Source organism: Antechinus flavipes, chromosome 5 (assembly GCF_016432865.1).
Source record: "Antechinus flavipes isolate AdamAnt ecotype Samford, QLD, Australia chromosome 5, AdamAnt_v2, whole genome shotgun sequence".
In the NCBI taxonomy this organism is placed as follows: domain Eukaryota; kingdom Metazoa; phylum Chordata; class Mammalia; order Dasyuromorphia; family Dasyuridae; genus Antechinus; species Antechinus flavipes.
In genome coordinates, this window is record NC_067402.1 from 61,895,150 (window position 1) to 61,920,371 (window position 25,222).

Sequence of the window (25,222 nt, forward strand, 5' to 3'; positions counted from 1 at the left end):
CGAGGACTTCTCCCACATTTTGATGCCTTGTTATATTTAAATTTTAATGCATCTCAAAGTATAATCCTTAGTTTAATCACTGAGATTTTTTTGAGAGTGATTTCTAGGAACTCTTGATTTTTTCATATCTCTTGTGGTTTCAAATGACAATATTTTTCTAAGAATAAATGTAAATTATGTAAATTTTATATAATATTAGAATTTATATACAATTAATAAATAATTATAATTATACATATACAGGATTTTACCAGGGAAGGCCAGAGTATGATTCCAAGAATTCTGAAATATAAGGTAGTTGCACCATTTTACTTAGTATTTTTAAAAAATGCTTTTCTGTTCCAGACTTAAGACATCTTCAATAGCAAAGGTTTTTGTGCCTTGGGTTATTATCATAAAAATGGTTGTTAATGTTTCTACTTTAACAAGTATTTTAGGAGCCACAGAAACACATAATCATGTGGATTCATACACACTGTAATCGAAAATTAGTGAGATTAATTTTTGTATATAGTTAATATAAGTTGGTGTCATAATTTTATGAGTAGAGATCACATATACACTTAATCAAATTATATTACTCCAAGGATTAAGGGGGAAAAAGCCTGAATGTGACAAAGATAACTAAGTGTAATGACTAGTTATGCATTTAGCATTCAATAATTTTAATGCATATTTGCATGTTAAATGCTTACTTTAGGGTGGACATTATTATTTTTATCAATTAGTAACACAAAAAAAAGTTTTCCTTTTTTAAAAGTCCTACTATAACACAGTTACAGAGTATTGCTATGAATTTAGTAGTAAGGCAAGATTTTACTGGATATTATGGAATATGTCTGCCCAAAAGTAGAATAAAATGGCTGTTTTTTTAGTTGTCAGATATAACAGAGATATAATATTTTCAAAGCAACGCATCTTGTTGAGGAACAGAGTAAGTGATGAGAAAAATGAGAGTCCTTCTCATTCTTAACACTAGCAACTTCACACATGGAGTAAAATAGCATTCTCCCACATTTTCAGATTATGAAAAAGAGTTAAGATGGTGACTTAGAAAGACAAAAAATCAAACCTCAGTTTTACTACTTATTACCAATGTCAATTTTGGGAAAGTCATATAACATTGTTTATCTCCAGCCTCTCTGTACCTCAGTTTTACTACTTATTACCAATGTCAATTTTGGGAAAGTCATATAACATTGTTTATCTCCAGCCTCTATGTACTATGTGAAAATTGAATGAGGAGACCTCTAACAACCTTCCCAGCCCTAAATATATGATTCTATAAAAAGTAATATACCATACAATTGGTTAATTACAAAATAAATTTTTCTACCTCTTTCACTCAATTAACAAGTGTTTATTTGAGTGACATTTGCACTACGGCAGAGTGGAAAGAATGCTGTATTTGAAGTTCCTCCTGGTCCTTCTGGAATTGACTTTTAGCCTTGGACAAGAAATTCAACTTTTCTAGCTAGTATTTTGGTAGTCTATAAAATAAAATGGTTGGGCTATTTCAGGGCTTCTTAAACTTTTTCCATTCATGGCCTCTTCTCCTGAAAAATTCTTACACAACCCCTGTATTTAGATATATAAAATAAGTATACAAATCAAACATGTACTGATAATAAATCATAATTTCATGATCCCCACATTCAGTTATGTCACTCCAACTGGAATTGCAAACCACAGTTTAAGAAGTTTTGGGCTAGATGATCTCAAATATTCTTTCTAGCTCTCAAATCAACATGGAGTCAATTCAAGACAGTGAAAAGGACACTGACTCAGAAGTCAGAGAACCTAGCTTCAAAACCTGCTTCTGTAATTTACTTTGTAAACTTGGACAAGTCATTCAGCATATCTGGAGATTAATTTCTCCTTTTGCAAAAAAAAAATGGGTTTGGACTAAATGGTTTCCAGTATCGCAACCAATGATTATGTTGTATGCAATATGCTGTGGGAGATACTGAATAGATATAGCAACTGATATATAAAATATAATCCTATCCTCAGGGAACTAGTTAAAAAGACAAGCTATGGACACATTAAAAAGATTACAATGAATAGCAGTGTTGTGTACAGCTTATTTGTCAGATAAGTGGCAGATGGAGGTAAGGCCCAGAGATTTTGAAACTAGTCTGTTTGGACTGAAGGATCATACAGAACAATCAAAGATGAGATTGGGAAGGAGGGTTGACAAAGTCCACATCAGATTCAGAAATTTGGATTTTATCCTCTGAGCAATGGGAAGCTAGTAATAGGTTTAAGCAACTATATAACTTGGTGAAGGTGTTATTTCATCTTTCCTCTTAACAGTTGTTTCCCATGCAATCTCAGAAATATTAATTGGAAGTAATAACATATATACTAAATGTGAATTCTCTAAAAATGTCAAGAATATTTTTAGGGATAAAAAGGTAGTCTGACCCTTAGCTTTAAAATCTCTTTTTTTCTTAATTAGTATTTTCCTTTTAAAATAATACTAATACTAGACAATAAGATATTTTATCAATTGTAGTTTTCCTCCCAGAAAATGTGATGATACTTTGAGAATTTTGATTTTATCCTGACTGGAGGACTTGGGAAATACTATCAGCATTGCAAATCATACTTTGTACATGCTTTGTACAAGTTGAATAATAATTTATCTTGGACAAATGAAACAGAATGTTGGACCCATTTTCCATACTCTGTTTCTCTCTGAAATAGGCAAGGGACTGAATCCAGTTTTTGTGTTGCTACATTTTGGTTCATACTTTCAATATTGACTTTGTGGTAATGGACTTTAATTACTCTGAGTCTATTAACTCATGCCCCCAAATTCCAGTGGTAGTTTCATGAGATTATTATCAATGGAAGGAGAACCTGATTTTTAAATCTTCTAAAGAACAAGTTTTTTTTTCTCTTGTATAGACCTGTGATAGGAAAATTTCCTTCCCTAATGAGGATTGGCAATTTGTCTGTCATTTAAAATTTGTTATAATTTCCTACTCTAATAGTTTACCATTTAGAGACTTGTCTTAGACATTACATAGGTTAAGTGACTCTGGGCAATGAGGTGAAGAAAAAATGGCAAACCCCTCCAGAATCTTTGCCAAGAAAACCCCAAAAAGAGTCACAAAAAGTTGGACACAAATGAAAATGTCTAAAGAACAACAATATATCCTAAGAGAGAGATTTATTATTAACTCCCACCAATATCTCAGCAAATCATAATATTCACCCTCCTTCTGACAATAAGCCCTGGGTAAATAAGAGCACTAAGAACCAAGAAAAGAAAACTTAGATATGGCTCTCTCATAATGATGATAAACCTCAAGGACCAAATTTTCATCAGTGTGGGGAAAAAGTAAATTGTCCAAATTTACATAATACTAATTGACAGTGTTAGAATTCAAACTCAGGTCTCATAACTCAAGTGCAATTCTTTTTCCATCATACCACACTCTGAACTGCTGAGCAGAAATATTGTGCATTTTGAAGGACCAGAGGAACATGCAATTAGGATCAGAATTGTTCCAGGGGCTCAGCCCAACCTGATCATTTTCCAAGTGAAGCAATTTCTCCAGAGATACACAGGCTACCTCATTCACCTTCCTTCATTCAAATCCAAGTCTCTGATTCCAAATTAGTATTTTTTTCATCCCAACTTCTCAAAGAACTTTTTTTTTATTGTTCATAATTAGGATTCACATTAATAGCTCATGTTTACTCCTTGTTGTAGTTTTCACATTCAAGCAATAATCCAAGAGATGACATAGCAACAGAAGCATATGAAGATGAGCTTGACATGGGCCGGTCAGGATCGTATCTGAACAGCAGCATCAATTCAGCTTGGAGTGAGCACAGTCTGGATCCCGAGGATATTCGGGTAACCCTGGTCTTTTTTTTTCTGTAATTTAAACCAATTCAATATATATGGGAAACATCAATCTTGGAGAAGAATTTTTAAAATTAATAGTATAAACATTAAGAGATGTTAGATCAAATGAGGGGTATAAACAGAAATTGTTCTAGAAGTTCAGAGAGAGCACAGAAATCACTTGTAGTCTAAATGGTCTGGGAAGATTTCATAGAGCAAAGATCATTTGAAATTTACTTCAAATCATGGTTAAAATCAAAATAGAGTATAATACATACACTTGGAAATATCTCTCTTTTCTTTCCCCTCTCTCTTTTTAAATCTGAATTTATTAACAGAGAAACTATTTTTGTTTTTTTAAAGAATAATTTGATTCATTATGCTTCATTCAAAAATAATTTATTTTTAAAATCCCTGTGTGTGTTCTAAGGAATAAATAAAATGTTAGCACTTAATTTTTCCATTCATTTCATCAGCATAACTAGCCAAATATGGGACATTCTTCACTTAAAGGTACCAATCAAAAAGTAAATAACAAGTCATCCCATTCAGTAAAAATCATATCTTTTTTAGCAGGATCGATATTTTTTAATATATATTTGTTCACCACACAAAGTGCAAAAACATCAGAAAATGTGTTGTCATTGCTTTTAACTCAACAGAAAGTTTTCTTTTAAAAAAATTTTTTTCTAATTTGTGGAAGTTTAGACATTTCTAAAGAGAAGAGTCCTTTTCATGGTAAATATTACTGTATTGTAATACAGTTTTATAATCTGGTAAAATCATTATAATAACCAAGTTAGTACCCTAACAGACCAACTGGTTTTGATTGAAGTGACAAATATTTTATTTGATTTGACCATAAGAATTTATACATGTACACATTACCAGTATTAGAATGTAAACCCTTTCAGGGAAGGGACTGTTGAATTTTTGTCTTTTTATCCTTAACATCTAATACCTATTTATCAACAAATTTTTAAGTATTTACTGCATAACTATACAAATAACAATATTTTTCTTCAAGTAGCTTACATTCTACTAGGTGGGAAAGGAAGGAACAGCAACTGTAGGAATCAAGGAAGACCTCAAACAGAAAAGGGCACTTGATCTGAATCTTGGAGAGACTTGGAGATTCTAATAGGAAGAAAGGAGGAGGCAGAACATTTTTCACTCTTGGGGGATGTTTAATCCAATTCAATAAACATTTATTCGTTCTACTATATTATCTACTTAGCACATTGCTAAATGCTGGGATAAAATTAATTTAAAAAGAAGGGCAATTCCTGCCCTCAAAGAGTTTACAATCTAAAGGGCAAGGTGACACCTAAAAAGAGGTGGGAAAATAGTGAAGAAGACACTAGGGAATACCTGGCTGGGGGACATTTTGCTCTGTGGAGTTGAAACCAGGCAGAACATTTGTGAAGTGGAATAATCCATATCTAATGCAAAGGAATGATGGAAATTGTGCCATTTCAGGAAAAAACACACAAGAAAGGAAGTTTGACTGAATCACAAAGTATATAAAGTTTCCTATATGTTCTTGCTGATTTTTAAGATTCTTGTTTATTGTTAAATGAATTTATTAAGTGGTTATCCTGCACCAAGCAGTGTTGTAAGCATAGGGAATAGAAAGATTTAAAAAGAGATGGTTATTGTCCTCAAAGATATTATTCATTAAATAAAGTAAGAAAACACAGAGAGAAATAGCCAAGAAATGAAGTTTTGTTTTTTGGAGGAAAAAAGTAGGGATGTGGGGGAAAGGAGAAGGTGAAATGGCCTTGACAAATGTCTGAATAGCGAGTTTGGTGCCTAGGACTAGACTAGAGACAATGGACTAGTTTGAACACATCTTTTCACTCCCAAATTGGATATGGCCCTGGGAAATTAATGGACTAACTTTTTTAAACAATTATAACTTTTTATTGACAGAGCCCATGCCTGGGTAACTTTTTACAACATTATCCCTTGCACTTACTTCTGACTTTTCCCCTCCCTCCCTCCATCCCCTCCCCCAGATGGCAAGCAGTCCTATAAATATTAAATATGATGGACTAACTTTTTAATAGTCTAGAGCATCAGGAAAATCCCTTCCAGCAGGTCCAGTGTGAAGGAGTGCTGAACCTAATAGAGAGAAGCAGGATAATGGCAATAGGCAGATGATGAGATGACCTGGATAAATGGAAGAATAGGATGGAGAGGTGAATGCTAGCCTTATGATTAGAGTTTATCAGTAGATATTTTATAGTATTAAATATTATATCTTACTGTCAGATAGCTGGGGATGTTCTGGGCCATATTTTAAAGACTTGGTCATGACAGGCAATGGCAGCAACTGCTAGGACACTTTTGCTTCTGGATGGAGGATATGCTGTGTAACTACTCAATATTATTTTTGAAACCTTTCAATCTGATCTAAATCTAGCATCTTGGGAACCATTTTCTGAATAACTTCATAATTTGCCAAAGAAGTGCTTGGTTAAATCTTATCAATAAAGTCTATAATGTGATGGTCCTGATTCAGTCATGACCATAGTAATGAGAAATCCAAGGTAAGTGCTCAATAAAAAAAATGAGTATGGAATACATATCTCCTGAGGCCTTGGACTCTTTCTCTTGAAGATCAATCTTTAATTGAATATACATTTGTAATAGAACCACGTAGTGGGGTGGGGAGAAGGAATAAAGTGATATATTTAGGTGTTATTTTCTTACAATGTTCAGATCAATCTAATTGGACTAACACTTACTGTTCTGTTTAGTTGAGTGCCTTCATTTTGACCCTTTTCTCTCTTCTCAGGATGAGCTAAAGAAACTCTATGCTCAATTGGAAATCTACAAAAGGAAGAAAATGATCACGAATAATCCACATCTCCAGAAAAAGCGGTGCTCAAAAAAGGGACTTGGCCGTTCCATCATGAGGCGCATTACTGAGATCCCAGAAACAGTCAGCAGACAGTGTTCGAAGGAGGATAAAGAGGTCATGGACCATAATGCAACCAAAAATGCTGTCATAATGAGGAAAAACCCTCAAGAATCCAGCGGCACTGTGAAGGCGAAGGAAGAGTCTTTGAAAAACCGTGTTTTCTCCTTAAAAAAGTCCCACAGCACTTATGATCATGTTAGAGATCAGTCAGAAGAGTCCAACAGCATACCCACAGAAAGTGAAGTGGACACCACAGAGAATTCTCTAGTGGACTCCATCCCAGGGAAAAAAGTCAACAAGCAGATTCCAGAAAACATGGAGGCTTCGTCCACTGAGTCAGTCCCTTTGGTCTGTAAGTCAGCAAGTGCTCACAACCTCAGCTCCGAGAAGAAGGCAGGGCATCCGAGAACATCCGTGTTACAGAAGTCGCTCAGCGTTATAGCAAGTGCCAAGGAGAAGACTCTTAGTTTAACTGGGAAAACATCAATTCAAGGTTTGGAAGAAAATGATAAATCCCACAAGCCACCCCTCAAAGGCAAAGAGTTCAACCGAAAACATTCGAACCCTGATAAAATACAGACTAAAGATTCTGCGTGGAAAAATTCTTATTCTGAAGAGCCAAGGAAAGCCCCCAAATCTGGAATTATGAAACAGCAGCGGGTGAGTGCCCCCGCTCCCAATTCGGAAACAGTCCCAGGCTTGTTAAAGGATAACTTTGACATTGGGGAAGTTTGTCCTTGGGAGGTCTATGACTTGACACCAGGTCCTGTGCCTTCGGAATCGAAAGTCCAGAAACATGTGTCCATTGCAGCTTCGGAAATGGAGAAAAACCTTCCTCTCCAGCCAAAGGAGAAATCTCAGCACAAGCCTAAGCCCGCTGAAGGATATCAGCAGTCCAACCAGAAAAGCATTGACAAGGCTGAGGTCTGCCCCTGGGAGAGCCCAGAACAGTATGCTTTTGAAGAAGAAAAACAGCATTTAAAGGCTAAGACTCAGGTTCTCCCTGGCGGTGGGAAAGGTGAGAATGGCAATCAACATCCTTCTGCCAAGGTTTGTGTGGGTCAATATGATGAACTGCCCCCAAAAGTTGTAGCATCAAAAGCAGAGCAAGAAAATATCAACCAAATAGGAGACCAGAAAAAAACTCCGTCTTCCTCTGAAGGAAATGTGCTTTCATCTGCCTCCTTTAACTCAAGTAATAACTTTCAACAGCCTTTAAGCTCCCGAGCTGAGGTGTGTCCCTGGGAGTATGAGACCCCTGGCTTACCAAACGCTGAGAAAAGTGTGGCCTTTGTGGCTTCTTCTGCTTTAAGTGCAAATAAAACACCAACACCCCGCAAATAAGAGGTTTGGGATGCTTTTAAAGTGTAATGTGCCCATAGAGGACTGGTGTGAAAAGGAAAAAGAGAAAGGAGGAAACCCTGAGTCAGCATCCCATAAAAATTAGGGAAATTCCAAAAATTCCCAAGGAGTACTTGTTTATCAAGGAGGGACCATGGAACAACAAGGGTGGAGGAGTTGGAGATCTGGAAGACACCTTGGGAACAAATAGCAGAGTAACAATTTTCCCACTCTCCCCCTCTTAAAAAAAAAAGAAGAATTTCCTTAATAATATAGAAAAAATGTATAAATACAAGATGTCTTAAAAGTCTTAGTGCAATTTTAACACTAAGACTTTTGGGAAACTATGTATTTAAAGGAAATATTTGTTTAAGATTTACCTTTCCCCATCCCCATTGAAATTTACCTTTGAAGGATACAAATGGAGGAATCTAAATCATAGAAAGAATTTGGAAAAACAATTTTAAGAAATGAAGAAAAGTTATATACTTGAGCAGCTGACTGAAATGAACTTTTCACTTTACTCATTTAACCTTGATAGCACTGCTAACTTAATGCATCCCAAATACATTTTATATTACTGATTGCTCTCATTTTCTTATAAATGTATGTTTCAGTACATTGTTGTGTCTCATATTCAAGCATTCCAGATTGTATAATTTTTGCAAATAACTTTGATATTACGTGACACAACACGTTTATGCAATCTTCAGATACTCAATTGTTATTGCACCTTACAACATACCCGCTATCTACAACTTTGGTTCATTTCTAGAAGTTCAGCAAGCTTTCCCTGGCTTGGGAGGCCATAATTTGGTATGAGAAAATTCTTTGGTTTTGGCTGTGATTTATATTGTGAATTTGGATTTGACTTTTTATTATTTCACATCATAGTTTGATATGGTATTATTCAAGGTTTTTATGCAAGATAAGTTTCTTGTTTTGCACTTCTATGTTAGCATTCAGAAGCTCTATTGATATTGGAAATCAAATGGTCCTACTTAGCTGTATATTTCAATGAGTTAAGGACAACTTATGCATTGTTTGTTACAAGCCAGTTATTAAGCCAATCATTCTGATTAATCATTATTATCACTCTCAGTATTTCATACTTAGCATCCCTATTTACAGGAAGAGCTAAGGGTGAGGAAAAGATGCTTTAAATTATTTTTTTTGGAAAGAGAAGACTCTAAATAAAGACATTATTCTAGTTTTAACTATACTATACAACCAGGGAATCAGTCTTTCAGAGGAAAGATTTGGAGATATTCCCTGATAGCACTTTCAAGTTATTTTTTTTAAAGAACTGCTAAGAAAAATTGGGTTCGCATCTACATAATTTATCAACATTTTCTAATTATGCATATTGAATGTAAAGTCAATTAATCTTCCTTATAGACTTTATTTACTTAGAGTTGCTCATTGGTTCAGATAGGGAATATTATTTCTTATGTTTGATTTTAGGTTCAGAAACCTATCTATTTTAATTGTAACAAGGTGATGTTATTTCTTATTCTTTTAAACACTGGGAAAGTTCCATGTCCTGTGGCTTCCCGTTGTAATATTTCTGAAATGAAGCTAAAAATATAAAACTCTGCCTCAAAACAAAACATTCCAATGGCCTGTTTTCTAAAAGTCAATCTTTTCTAATGGTCATAGGATTGAAGAGTGCTGAAAATCCTAAGCTACTGAGATCCAGAAGAATAAGCAAGCAAGGCAGTTGTAGGGAAGAGCAAAAAAAAGGGTACATTTTATATTATTTTTATAAATATACATATTTTACTGCCAGAAAATTGCTCTCCAGGATATATAAGGGTTTATTTTGTGATAATTAAAGTCCATGTGTTACACTGAAAGCTCAAGGTTACTTTGAGATAGTAATAGTGATTAGTACATAGTAAGTACTTAATAAATGCTTGTTGGCTGATTGAATGATTAACACCAAGAGAGACCAATTGCAATCTCCCAGCCTTGTCTTGTGGGGATAGTTGATTTTAGTAGCTTCCCTCTATAAGTTTAGTGTTATTTATTAGAAAAAATAAAACTTGAAAATATATTTTAATTTAATTAAAAGTTTAACAGACATCACCTTGCCTGTTCCAAACATAGTAGTATGTCAAGTGCCTACTTTGTCCTTTTCATTTCTAACCCAAATGACTAGGTTTCATTTAGTCAGGGAATGTGGACAAAATTCAAGGGAATGTGTTCAAGGGAACAAAGGAATTGCAAGCTGGAAACAGGATGCTCTTGGGAAATGTTATCCCTATGGGGATGACCACAGGAGCCAAGAATTCTCTTCCTTTACCATTAAAGTCTCCCTAGCTCTTTTGTTCAGAAACAAACCTCAAGTAGGGTCTTCTCTGTTGCCCTACATGCTATCCATGTGCCCTGTGTGATCATTTGTCTGCTTGTTGTTTTACTCAGGTTGGCAAGCCTAGATCAAGTGGAAATGAAGAGAATCTATTTTTTCCCCCATAGAATGGTCCCTTCCCCCAAACTTGATCGCTCCAGACATGCCCTTGTGATGACCTTGAAAGTACTATTTTTTTAAAGATATCTTTCTTGTTTTGCACTTCTATGTTAGCATTCAGAAGCTCTATTGATATTGGAAATCAAATGGTCCTACTTAGCTGTATATTTCAATGAGTTAAGGACAACTTATGCATTGTTTGTTACAAGCCAGTTATTAAGCCAATCATTCTGATTAATCATTATTATCACTCTCAGTATTTCATACTTAGCATCCCTATTTACAGGAAGAGCTAAGGGTGAGGAAAAGATGCTTTAAATTATTTTTTTTGGAAAGAGAAGACTCTAAATAAAGACATTATTCTAGTTTTAACTATACTATACAACCAGGGAATCAGTCTTTCAGAGGAAAGATTTGGAGATATTCCCTGATAGCACTTTCAAGTTATTTTTTTAAAGAACTGCTAAGAAAAATTGGGTTCGCATCTACATAATTTATCAACATTTTCTAATTATGCATATTGAATGTAAAGTCAATTAATCTTCCTTATAGACTTTATTTACTTAGAGTTGCTCATTGGTTCAGATAGGGAATATTATTTCTTATGTTTGATTTTAGGTTCAGAAACCTATCTATTTTAATTGTAACAAGGTGATGTTATTTCTTATTCTTTTAAACACTGGGAAAGTTCCATGTCCTGTGGCTTCCCGTTGTAATATTTCTGAAATGAAGCTAAAAATATAAAACTCTGCCTCAAAACAAAACATTCCAATGGCCTGTTTTCTAAAAGTCAATCTTTTCTAATGGTCATAGGATTGAAGAGTGCTGAAAATCCTAAGCTACTGAGATCCAGAAGAATAAGCAAGCAAGGCAGTTGTAGGGAAGAGCAAAAAAAAGGGTACATTTTATATTATTTTTATAAATATACATATTTTACTGCCAGAAAATTGCTCTCCAGGATATATAAGGGTTTATTTTGTGATAATTAAAGTCCATGTGTTACACTGAAAGCTCAAGGTTACTTTGAGATAGTAATAGTGATTAGTACATAGTAAGTACTTAATAAATGCTTGTTGGCTGATTGAATGATTAACACCAAGAGAGACCAATTGCAATCTCCCAGCCTTGTCTTGTGGGGATAGTTGATTTTAGTAGCTTCCCTCTATAAGTTTAGTGTTATTTATTAGAAAAAATAAAACTTGAAAATATATTTTAATTTAATTAAAAGTTTAACAGACATCACCTTGCCTGTTCCAAACATAGTAGTATGTCAAGTGCCTACTTTGTCCTTTTCATTTCTAACCCAAATGACTAGGTTTCATTTAGTCAGGGAATGTGGACAAAATTCAAGGGAATGTGTTCAAGGGAACAAAGGAATTGCAAGCTGGAAACAGGATGCTCTTGGGAAATGTTATCCCTATGGGGATGACCACAGGAGCCAAGAATTCTCTTCCTTTACCATTAAAGTCTCCCTAGCTCTTTTGTTCAGAAACAAACCTCAAGTAGGGTCTTCTCTGTTGCCCTACATGCTATCCATGTGCCCTGTGTGATCATTTGTCTGCTTGTTGTTTTACTCAGGTTGGCAAGCCTAGATCAAGTGGAAATGAAGAGAATCTATTTTTTCCCCCATAGAATGGTCCCTTCCCCCAAACTTGATCACTCCAGACATGCCCTTGTGATGACCTTGAAAGTACTATTTTTTTAAAGATATCTTTGCTCCCTAGGCTAGTGGGTTTGAGCCCAATATGTCATTTCCCACATGCCTCATTTTCATTGCAACTTATCTCATCCAAAAGCCAAGAAGTCACGTGTCATTGGATTGATCTAGCTAAATACATGGCTTCAATGAGACATAGTAAATTATATAACATTCTTTGACCCACAGTTGTTGTCCATCAGTGTAATATTCAACCAAGAGAATTAGAATCTAGAACCGTTAAAGCATTGACTAGCAGAATCAATCAAAACGAGAAGTCAATAAACACCGAGGTTTCAAACATTTGTTAGGTTGTCCTTCTGTGCATGTATGGGCTGCATCATCACTCCTTTGTTTCTAATCCAGGTTTCTGAGTAAATAGATTTTTGCCAACCTTAATAGACTTGTATGTTTTATGCAAGAATTCAATGCTTTAAGACATGAATAAATTACTCAACCCATCATACGCTTTGGTGGCCATACGGATTGGAAAATCGACAGCACTTTTGTATTTGCTCCTTAGGTTTCTGCATGCAAGCAATGACAGGTAGGACTGAGAAAACACTGCCGTTTGACTTCTAGCATTATAGCTACTGAGAGTTGTAGAGTCAATATCACTGTAAGTCTATTCACTTTATTCTGTGGTTCTAAAACTATTATCCGGCAACCTACAGCATCCAACAGGAAATATTTGGTAGATTTATGTTGTGATGTGTTGCAGCATGTAAATAATATAACTTCTCGGAAATAAAGTACATTTATATTAAACTGGTTTGGACCCATTTTATGTGCCTCTCTATTATCAACTGAGTTTATTTCCCTCTAAACAGTAGGGCGGAGTAAACATAAGATTTGAGGTCCATAGCAGTTTTTTGCATAGGAATACTGATTCTGGAGTCAGAATCTGGGCTCAGATTCTGCTTTTGATACAGCCCATTTAACCTTACACAAGTCACTTAATCTTTCTCTTTCAGAAGAAATCAATTCCATTTGTGTCTTTGACACCAGAGCTTTGGATATAAACACACTGATGTCAAGGATGAAGGAATTCTAAGTATCCAGTTTATTTGGATTCATTTCTACTATTTCAATTTCAGTTTCAATTTTACTATTTTCTTCTGGATCACAACACAACAAATTTTAGAATTGTAAGACAACTTAATTCATTATCTTAGGTTAGGTGTGAGTTCCCTTTATAGCATCACAATAAATGTTTATGTCACTTTAGCCAGAAAACTTACAATAACTGAATATTCATTACTTCCCCAAGGCATCTCATTATATATATTTTAGTTTCTTAATTGCTAGGAAATTTCCCCTTATGCTTGAAGAAATATCACTATGTCAATAATACACAGAGATATGTATATGCAGATATATACTATCACATAACTTATATGGCATATATATATAGATATTGATAATACAGAGATAGATAATATACTTTTATTGTGTATCTATTTATCTATACACACTGTATGTTAATCCCTTTTTATTTTTCTTTTGAAAATGAAAGATAATAACTAGTCCCTAAGAGGCTGGTGATGGAGAGTGCAATGGAAGAAAATTTGTTTGCATAGTGCTAGGGAAAAAAATAACCCTATCCTGCAAATGCCAGTGGAGCTTAGAAAGGAAACCTGTGAGATGCTACACATATTCACAAATGTTTTTCAAGAAAAATAATTAAAAATACTGTTCCCTTTAAAAAAATGTAAGGTCCTTGAGGGCAGTTAATTAGTTCATCCTTGTCTGTATTCCCAAGCACAATGCATTGTGTGTAGTAGATATCAATAAGTTCTTGTTAATTGATTAATATGTTATCTTCTCATTCTTCCTTGGAGCAGGCTAGGTGTTTAAACCATGTCAAGGGAGGCACATGTCCACAAAGCTGCAATTAAGAGATTATATTCAAGAACAACAACAACACTGACAAAACCCAGAATTCCTTTTCTTGAAACAAAAAGAAAATGATATGTTTAAGTATAAACGGTTTGGGATAAAAACTGGGAGGACAGTGTAGAATGATATCTTTAATGTTCAAAAGAAATTTTATCAAGCTTAATAAATAATCTATTCAGGGAATCTTGACTATATGTGAAGTATAGTCTTCTCTACCAGCTGCGCTTGATTGAAAGACCCTTTGCCAACTAAAATCGTGATGCATCATATATTGGAGCATCATTTAGAAATCATGTAAGAGGTATAAGCTGCTACCAGGCCCTTTCTCCATAATTAAAAAACAATCCCACTTTATTTAAACATCAAGTTTAAAGCTGTCCAAGGCTTCCTGGGATTTGGCCAGTCCGCCTCTACTGAATGTTCTTTGTAGCTCATTATTCCACCATACATGAAAAGATCAAAACCAAATCCTTCCACATAACCCAAATGCCATCCAAATACCACCTAGTCCTCTTGCATATTTACTTCAGTGGTGGCTGTTAGCTGCTGTTTCATAAAGCTATATTTAATTTGAGAAATCTTCGTTTCTGTTTGATCCCAAGGAGGTGGTAAAAAGCAAACAGTACAAAGCAGAGCCTGTTCATTTGCAAACCCCTGAATGAAATCCTGGACCATGTAAACAGTGAGCACATTTTCCTTGAAACAGATAAGAAAAAAATATCTGAAGTAGGTGGCTAAGATAAAAATATTTAAAATATGAATATTTTGTTTTTGCATAGAACCACCTTATGAGTTGAACACAATGTGTGTCACAGAAACAAGCCTGTCATCTAGAAGGCAATCAGAAAAAAAAAGTATTGATACTCTGCTAATTGTTCCTGAATCTCTACCTTTTATATTCTATCCCCCCATCCCTTTCTCTCTTTCTCCATTTCCTAGAATATCTCAACATTTTTATAATCTCTCCCCTTTCATTTGTTCTTTTTTCTCTGCTAACAAATGTTCAGTTTTTCCCAATTCTATTGTAGAGACTTTGCTTTCATACAAAGCATTTTGTTACAGATTTCTAAGAAAAGAGTTATTCTGAGTCAGAGTTCTAAGAAAGTTGTTATTGATTTTTGAATGTGACACACTAAATTAAACTAGAGGGATATGAACATAAGAACTGTCTTATGATTAAAGAAAATATAATTTATGTGATTATAGACAGAAGGTTTGAACTTGGCTACTACCATAAGATAAAATAGGGTTAAAGACAAGACAGAGACAGAAACAAGAGACAAAGAAATAGAGAAAGAAGGAGAAAGGAGGAATTAGAACAAGTTCAGAACTGCATCAGCTAAGTGATGTATACTAAATGATATAAACCAAAGTTGTTGCTGGGGCGTAAGGAGAGCTGAGCAGAGGAATATTATTTTGAGTGAGACCTTAGACCCTGTGAAGTATTATTCAAAGGCATTGTAGATAAGCACAGTTTAGCAGTGGAAGCATCTGTTAACACAGAAAACCACATTCATTAAATAAGTTTTATGGAAAGTTCCTGCGACAAAAAGAGGATTCAATATGTTAAAGTTTTTGAGTCAAGTTTTCCTTACTTGTGTACCTCTTGGAAAGTTTTCTGTGTGTGTCTACTCTCTCTAACAAAAACTGAATATGTTGGTTGGAGAGTATTACTCAATTTTTAATTTAAAATTTAGATATAATTGCTATTCCATTTGCTTTTTAATATGAGTAGCTCTATTATGATTTTGCCTTATTGTTAAGTAAATAGGCAATAAAGGCAATAAAGAACTAAACAGTTCTTTATTGTGAATGGTTGGGTTTATGTAAATATAAATACATTGATTAGGGTTTAAGAGCTGGAACAGTGAATAGAGAGAGAAATTCTACTTCCAGAGGGTCCTTATCAACCAGAGAGAATTTGAGTGTTGAGTACTTGGTGCACCTTCTCTGGGAACCTAGCTCTCCTAATGTGAGACTAAATCGAATATTAGACAAAAGTTAGTGGATGTTCACATGTGCAATGTGCAAGGTGTGATGTACTTGTCACACTATGAAACCTTTCCCTTAAGCCTTCTACTCAATCAGGTACCATTTTATTTTATTATTTCTCTCATTCATTTCTGTACATCAACAAGATGATTATATATAAAATGTCCACTTTTTTATAACCCATTCTCCTCCTTAACCTCCTGTAATCTGACTTTCCTCTGTATTAGACTTTTTGTTTATAATCACCATTAATATCCTGTTCACTAAATTCAATGGCTTTTTTTTTACTCCTTCTCCTTTATATCTATAGCATGTAACACTTTTGACTACTCCTTTCTGATTCTTTATTTTTCTATCTCTTCTTTCTCCTACACACATACACACACATGTATTTGTTGCTTAAAGATCTGTCTCTGGTTCTTTTCTCTCTTAACACCATCAGATTTGGAACACTTATTCAATTTTTCATCTATTATCTTTCATCAGATGATTCTCAACCTACCTTCAGCTTTGAATTTTCATCAGAGCTTCAGGGCTATATATATATATATCTTTAACCATATAAAGACAATTTCTTGTTAAAAAATAATGCTCCTTTAATACTCTTTAAAATTAATGGTCATATCCAAACAATATTCCCTTCACCTCTCTTCCTTGAGGGAGAAAAAAGATTGTGGCTCAGCAAAAACAAACACATCAGCACATATGAAGGCATATCAATAGCACATTATATATTATATCACTGCCTAGGACTCTTTAACAAGAAAAAAAGGTGTCATAAAGGCTTTTGAAATTAAGCTTATATATTAAGCTATATTAATCACAAAACTGTTGGTTTTTTTCCTCTTTTTTTACATAATTGTGATCGCTCATATATTGTTTGGTTTTGCTTTCTTTGTTCAAAATCAGTTCATACACAGTTTTGCTAATTTTATTTCTTTCTGAATTTCTTACACTTGTCTTTTATATTGTTTTTTTCCTTTATTTCACACAGTATAGTTTGTTCAGCCACTTCCCAATCAAGGAACATCTATTTTGTTTGTTTTTTTTAACAATGTTTTTACATTTTTTTTTACAATTAACTGTTTTCTTCTTGTTTTTTTACAATGAACTTTTTTCTTTTTGCATGTAAGGAATTTAGCATATTGCAAAATTTGACATCACATTACCTTTTAAACTTTACCTCACGGTTCCCCCCTGCATTTTCTACATTCTACCAAACTGGACTACATATCCCCCAATCTTTTTTGAGAGGATTACTGGTAGAGGCGTCTGTTCTATCCATTGGAGGAAGGGAATGCCTAATGTAGTATTAACAAATCTGAGCCTGAGTTATAACTGCTCTACAATACCCTAACTATAACTCCAAGGAACCCAACAGCAACTGCCTTGAGCTCACCACAGTGGTTATTTCTATTTCTCAATTTCCACCATTCTCATCACTACCAAGACCTCATGCAACATGGGAAAACTCAGCTAGAGGAGAAATGAGTATCCAGTCTTTCCTGAGAATGTTGGGGCAGTTGGAAGAAGCAAAAGACCAAATTTTAGAGGGAAAACTGATTAATGCCAGAACTATAGAATTTTTGGAAACATGATATTCTCTCCTCTCTCTGTGTCTCTGTGTGTCTTTCTCTGTCTGTCTCACATGTTAAAAAAAAAAGTTCATAGACTCCCAAGTTAAAAATTCCAAAATTTAGAGGAAAAATTAATGAAAGAATAAGAAAATATATAGAGTATCAAATTGGTAGGTAAATCTAGATAACCTATCAATTTGATGAATTCAGAAAATAGAAGTAATAGAATGACAATGTGATCATTGAATGATCTCATTTCTTTATAGCATATGTCAAAATATTCCAATATGAGTTGCTGACATATATTTTAAATGATGCATTAATCATGTGGTACATACATACTATTAATAAGACCTGTTTGGTAACAATTTGCAATTAAGTACATCTAACACATAAAATATTATAAAATCTTTTCAGAAACTCCTTTTTAGCTTCTATCAGAATTTGTTCTTTGTCATTTATTCTTATTCACTTTTCCTTTTATATGGTTATGTCTGAAGGGCAGCATAGCATAGTGTAAAGAGAGTCCATTCTTGGAGTTAAGATCTGGATTCAAGTTTTGCCTTTGATACTATATGACACTAGATAAGTCACTTAATTTCTTAGTATCCCAATTAACCTTCAAAAAACATAAATTACACATCAATTCTGCTCTGCCTTGGCGGAAAGAGTTCCCATGCCAATAATTTCCTCCTCTGATAAAATGACTAGGCCAGACCAAATAGTAGATTCTATTTTGTGTAATTTCATTCAATTCTTTTCATATTTCTTTATATTCTTTTCATAAAAATATAATTTTAATGTAAAATAACTTTAATAACAAGTAGATACCATTATGTCTCATTTTTAAAAGAAAAAAAAAGATTAATTTCAAAACTGAATCTCCCAATTCATTTTGCTTTACCTCAGTCCTGAGCTAAGAGAATTAACCTTTTGAACTTTAATTTTTTTGCTGGTTGACTTGAATAAAAAAATAAGTTGGAGAATATTCCCCAATTTTCTGAATACTTTAGAAGCCTTAAGTTTCTTTGGCTTGCTTTTGGTTTAATCCTTGACCACATCTGACTTGCTAGGCACTTTATATTAAGAAGCAGAAGACTTGCTGTCTGTGTCCAATTTGCTTCATGTTTAGTTCATCACTGAAGCTTTTTCTTGCCTTTGGGAATTTCAGCTTTTGGTTTCATGCCTCTGACTGTACCTTTTTTTTGGCTCAGGAATTCTTTGGTTTTGGGTCCCCCTTAACCATTTCCACTTTAGTAGCTTTCCTAAACCTCCTCAGGAATCTTCTCCATCAAAAGCAACGAAGAAACTTTTCCAGCTCCATTGTTCTAGCAGTTTTCCCCCCTTAAGTTTGATAGCTTCTATTGATTTTTTTAGATTGGGTCATGTTTCTCCTTGGACATTAATTTCGATCTTCTGCTGACTCTAGTAGCAGTGGAATTTCATGTTCTCATAAGCAACCTGTCACTAACTCTTTTGACCAGGGCTTGTTTCAGCACATATTTGAGACTTTCCATATTGAGCAAATATAGTACTTAACAGTTGCTACAGAGGCACCATATTTACCTCCTTTGGCCTTCAGTGCTTGGAGTATGGGTGGTAACTCTGAAGTTCTGGTCACATGCTAGAGTTTGGCTTCCCAGAGTCACTATTGATATCTACATCATGGATGGGGTGTCAAGAAAATTACTTGAAGGAGAGAATACCATATTGGAAGGATTGGTGGAATTAGGAATTGCTTAAAGTCAGATTAATATTGACACTATTATTGGAGCAAGGCAGAAGCAATTCTGACCTTCATCCTTGGAAGACATCCTGAAACTCCAAAAGGGCCAGGATCCCCAGGTCTCAACAAGTATAATTCAATAAAGTACTATAATAAGACAATACCCTTATATTGTTTTTTATGTATTATTTATCTTGTAAAGAATTATATGCTTTTCTCATCCCTTCTTTCAAAGATCTCATTTCCTTTCCCCATTTTTCTTCTAACTCTCTTTTAAGATCCTTTATGCAATCTTCTTTTTTATAACTTTTTATTTACAAGATATATGCATGGGTAATTTTTCAGCATTCACAATTTTTTAGCATTGACAATTGCAAAACTGTTTGTTCCAACTTTTCATCTTCTTCCCCCATCCCTTCCCGCAGATGGCAGGTTGACCAATATATGTTAAATATGTTAAAGTATATGTTAAATACAACACATGTCCTTTATACAATCTTCAAAGAAAGTCTTGTGAAATGGGGACCACCTCATATTTCCCTTTGGGGCTTCATCCTTAGCTGGTTTTCCTTTAGGAACCTCTGGATTTGAGATCTGTTCTTCTCTATCTCCATAAAATCTGTCTATAGTGATAGTTCTTTTGGGGATGTTTTTGTTCATAATTTTTTTTTAAAGCTTGAGGTCTGCTCTTAACAAAAAGGAGTGACAGCTGCTTTAGTTTGCCCTGGGGCAGTTCTGCTGATTGACTTCCCAATGCTGGGTAATTGGGCTCAGCAGTTTACAATTTGCCTTTTGTAGCAAATCTGCTAAATCACCCACTTGCAACCAGGATGGAGTAGCCCAAGAGCCTCACAGAAGATTTCCACAATGCCCAGGCTCCCTGCCCCAGCTCTTTGCCCAGGTTCCTTTGCTACGTTTTGGGCTCGGTTGACTGTCCCCCTGCTCAATTGAAACAGCCTTGTTCTGAAGTTCTTCCGAGGTATCTTCTTCTGGAAATGTGTAAAAATATGTGACTCCAAATATGTGACTCCAAAACCAATGTAAGAGGCTTAACTTACTGTTGGTTTGAGAGAAGGTCAGAGGAGAACACAGAAAGTCATGTCTGTTTTCTGCCATCTTGGCTCTGCCTCCCTGTATTATTTATCTTATAATATCCCTCACAGTCTGAATCTCATTATATTTCACCACATGTAACTATTCCCTTATTTGATGGTTTAGATTACTTGAAAGTTTAGGGTTTTTTTTTTTTTTTTTGCATTTACAACTAAGTTTTTTATTAATCTTTAAAGATATCACTTATGTGTACATTTCTAATTATAAAATTATGGAGTATGTGGAATGAAAATTTTATAACTTATACTGTATAGAGTTATTGTTCTCAAGAAAGCATTGCAGAAAATCTATTTTGCAATTGCACCTGCAATGAATATGCATATCTGGTTCTTCCCAGATCTGCCAGCATCAGGCTTTGTTACTCTTAATCATTTACACCAATTTTATATATGAGAGGTGATAACTCTAATTTGTTTTATGGTATCTCTTTGATCATTAGTGAGGTTGAATATTTTCAAGGGATAGTATTCATAATTTGTTTCTTCTTTTGAAAAACAAATGAAATATTAAATGAGATATCTCAAAGCATTTATCACAAGCAACTGAAACATTTTTAGGAACTTAATAAGTGCTTCTCCATCATTCTCTTTCCTTTTAATTCACTATAACATGCACACACATATGGATGTGCATACATATATATAGATATGAATATACATACACACACACACACACACACACACACACACACACACACACATATATATATATATATATATGAAACTAAATCTTCCTTCCTCATATAAGAAACTAATAGTGTTGCCATCATTGAATGAAGGAAGAGAATATGGTAAGTTGATAAGTTCTTAATGGTTCCTTATCTATTTTGGATGTCAAGTTTTTATCTATTGCATTTTCCCTAAATATTTTCTCTTTTCTTTTCATTTTAATTGTGTTGATTTTCATGCTGAATTTTTTATTTTAATGTAATCAATCAGGCATCTCTTCCCTATTAATTTCTTTTATTTGTCAGACCATTAAAAAGCTCTCTGTCCCTTGACAATTAAGATAACTATGTTATTAGATTTCTTCTGTTTTTTTGTATAGTTCTTTTATTCAGAGATTATGTTTGTCATCCAACAGGAAGTCTCTGAGGCACATGGAGGGAGATATAAGTCTAAATTCATTTCCTTTCATATTGCCACTTTCCCCAATTATATTTGTTAATTAATGAATATTTTCTCAACTTCTCAATTTCTATTCGTTTTTCAAATTCTATTTTTGATACATATTGAGTTTGATGTCTTGTATATCTGTCCTATTCCATTGTCCTATTTCTCTATGGTTTTTTTCTTTTTCTGAATACCAGATAGTATAGAGGAAAACTACATTGTAATATATTTTAAAAATCTGAAGATCAAAGACCATTTTAAACCATCTTGCACATGGTAACTTGTCTACTTGTTTTTCAGTCAACAGTAAACATGAATAATGACAAGACAATACACAAATAATAAAAATAAGCCTGTTCTATATGCCAATTATGGTGCTATGTCCTGGAAAAAAAAAACAATTTTTGCCTTCAAGGGGCTTGAATTATATCTGGATGGAAAAAAATCTACCCTAGAAGACAATACAATTTATTTAAGAATTTAGTATCAAGCAATTTTAAAACAAAATTTAAAGAAAATTTAAAGCAATTATTTGCATTAGCAGATAGAAGGAATAAGGAAAGGTTATATATATATATATGAGGTGGCACTTAAACTGAGCTTTCAATGGACACAAGGAAATTTTGAAATTATGAGGAAAGGATGCTTTCAAGGTATGAGGAACAGTCTGTTCAAAGGCATGGAGGTAGGAGATAGATGGTGCTATGTGAGAAATAAGTAAGCAATTTTTGACTGCTATGTCTAGTGTTTGAAGGGAGATAATATATAGTAAGAGCAGAAAGGGTGGCTGGAATCAGATTGTTAAAGACTTAAATTGCCAAACAAAAAAATTTATATATTTTGCTAGAACCAATGAGAAACTTCTGCATTCTTTAGAGAGGAAGTGATGATAATCAGATGAATGCTTTCAAAATATTACTGTGGCAGTTATAAGATGGATTAGAAAAGGGATAAAATCAGTTCTATTAAAATTTAGTATGATTTTGTTTAGATCTATAAAATAAACTTCTTGATTTTTAAAAACCTTCCTTTTATTGAATATATCATTTGGGAGGGAATATTAGTTTTCTATGTTGATCTGACCCATCTATGGACATTGATGATCCCTCCAATTATTTGTCTTCATTGATTTCATTTCACTCATTATAGTTTGCCCTTATTCATGTATAATGCTAGGCAGGTTGATTCACAACTATCTGCTGGTTTTCATTGTACAAAAAAAGTGTTTTTTTATTTTTATTTTTGTTCTGATTTTTATTGGCAACTCATAAGAATTCAATTTACATATGTGTTAATCCTGTTTCTGGTGATCTTGTTGAACTCACCATCTCCAGTAATTTTAACTGGAGACAATCAAACTTTCTAGATCCACTGTCATTTAAAAATAATATCTTGACCTCTTAATTTCCAATACTAATCCATTAGGATATTTTTCTTTTTAAATTTTAATCCCTAGAATTTCCAATACAACATCAAATAAAAGCAGATGTGCTCATTGTATGCCTGTTTTCTGTAGGAATACTAAAATTTCTCCATTGCATGTTATATTAACTCTTGACTTAGAGTCTTTTATTGTGTGAAAAAAATCCTTTTATAGTTCTTTTTAGTGCTTTTGCATATTGAATGAATATTAGAGTTTATCAAGGACTTTTTCTATACCTATTGACATAATTATATGGATATTTTGAATTTTAAAAATTTATATATTCTATTATGTTGAATGTTTTTCCTAATTTGGGGGATGTTTTACATTCCCTGGTATGAATACTGATTGGTAATGATAAATATATTTCTTTAACTTCAATTTAGCAAGTATTTAATGAATTATTCTTTGTGTAAAAAAGTTGATAGGGCATGCTCATGGAATATTGGGGTCTGTTTATTCTGGGTCTATTTATAATGGTCTCACCTTTAGTTGGAGAAATTGACAGCTAAGGAGATTACTTAAATTTAAAACCTTAAATGTTCTGGCCCCAATTTATAAATCTGAGAACCTAGACAGAGTATTAGAATTCTACTAAAACTTTAACTTCATAACCTAGTGAGGATAATCACAAGAATTTCTGGAGCCCTAGAGTTCTATCAGCCCTAATATTCCAACATAGTTTGACTATAGGTCCTTCATCTCAATTCAGCATTCATTAATTGCTTACTTGTGCAAAACCTGTTCCAAAGAAACAAGGAGGCAGATGAAGGCAACATTCTATCCAAAAAATGTCTAAAATCTAGTGAAAGGATATATATACACAAATTTGCACAGTGCTTGTTAGAATATAATAAAGTCAAAGGAGAACTCAGACTAAGTGATGTTTGAAAATTCTTTCCCCCTGAATCTGAGCTAATAGGAAAGCTTTATATTTGGGATTCTGACTTTTTCTTTATTTTGGATTGGACTTCTTTTTTTGGAACATCTTAAAAACTATCATTAAAAAAGATAATCTGGAATTTACATATTCTCTGTTGCCTCATATGGTTCTGCAGTTCTTCTGAACTTTTAATTTTTTTTCTAATCAGTGTACCCTACTGAAAGCAATATCCCCCATGAATCCTGATTTTTCAATTTGCACTCACAATATCACAATACTCTTCTTTTATCACTTTTACCAAGAGACTCCTTATATTATTATTTTAAGACTCATAGAAAACAACTAAATGACCATCATCGAGTTACTTTATTTTCAGCCCAAATGTAATTTAAATAGGTGTGAATGATTCATTTCTAATTTCCATTTATTTTCTTCTTAATTTTCCCATTAATGTGATCTCACTTTATTTCCAATCCATTTTACCTTGTCTTGATCCTCTTTGTGCTATTCTGTCCTACTATGATTAACAATTATTTTGGTTTGTTCATGTTACTTTCTAGTGACACTTTAGTTTATCTAATTATTCAACATTACAATGACATTCAGGAAGAATATTGATAATTAGAAGAGCAGACAGCAAAACAGTAACTTAGATGGGGAAGATCCTTGAGTCTATGGCATATGAGCACTGATTTATATTTAAATTAGGTTGTTTTGCTTAGAGAAGAAGAAATTCAGAGGTGAAGAAAAGCTTAATAATAATAGCACTTAACTATATGCCAGAAACTATATTCATTGCTTTACAATTATCTCTTTTCAACCTCACAAAACCCTGGGAGATAGATGCTATTATTATCCCCATTTTATAGATAAGGAAAATGGAGCAAAGAGAGAGGCACCTTGCCTAGGATTAAACAGCTAATAAGAACCTATGACTGGATTTGAATTCAGATCTTCCTGACTTCAAGTCTAGTGCTCTATCACTGTTTCATCCACTGCCCCCCATAGCTATCTTCAAGTATTTGAAGAACTATACTTAAGTGGAACTAATACTTTCTCCTCTGAAATCTCCTCCCATCTACTTTGTATGTTTTTAAAATATATGTAATTGTTTACATGTCTCCACCATTAGAATATAATCTTCCTGGGGGCATTTTTCATTTTCATTGTATTCCCAGCACAATGCACTTTATTAAATGTCC

At 33.8% G+C, this 25,222-nt stretch overlaps 1 protein-coding gene across 1 annotated transcript in view; it reads left to right on the top strand.

Moving 5' to 3' along the window:
* GPR158 (G protein-coupled receptor 158) overlaps positions 1 to 13,063 on the top strand; it is a 434,246-nt gene extending 421,183 nt beyond the window's left edge. Inside the window, exons 10-12 of the mRNA XM_052000262.1 lie at positions 3,725 to 3,871; positions 6,663 to 9,873; positions 11,497 to 13,063. Of these exons, the coding sequence (XP_051856222.1) occupies positions 3,725 to 3,871; positions 6,663 to 8,132 (1,617 nt within the window). The 3' untranslated portion in view covers positions 8,133 to 9,873; positions 11,497 to 13,063. The remainder of the gene's footprint in view (positions 1 to 3,724; positions 3,872 to 6,662; positions 9,874 to 11,496) is intronic.
* The last annotated feature ends 12,159 nt before the right edge of the window (positions 13,064 to 25,222 follow it).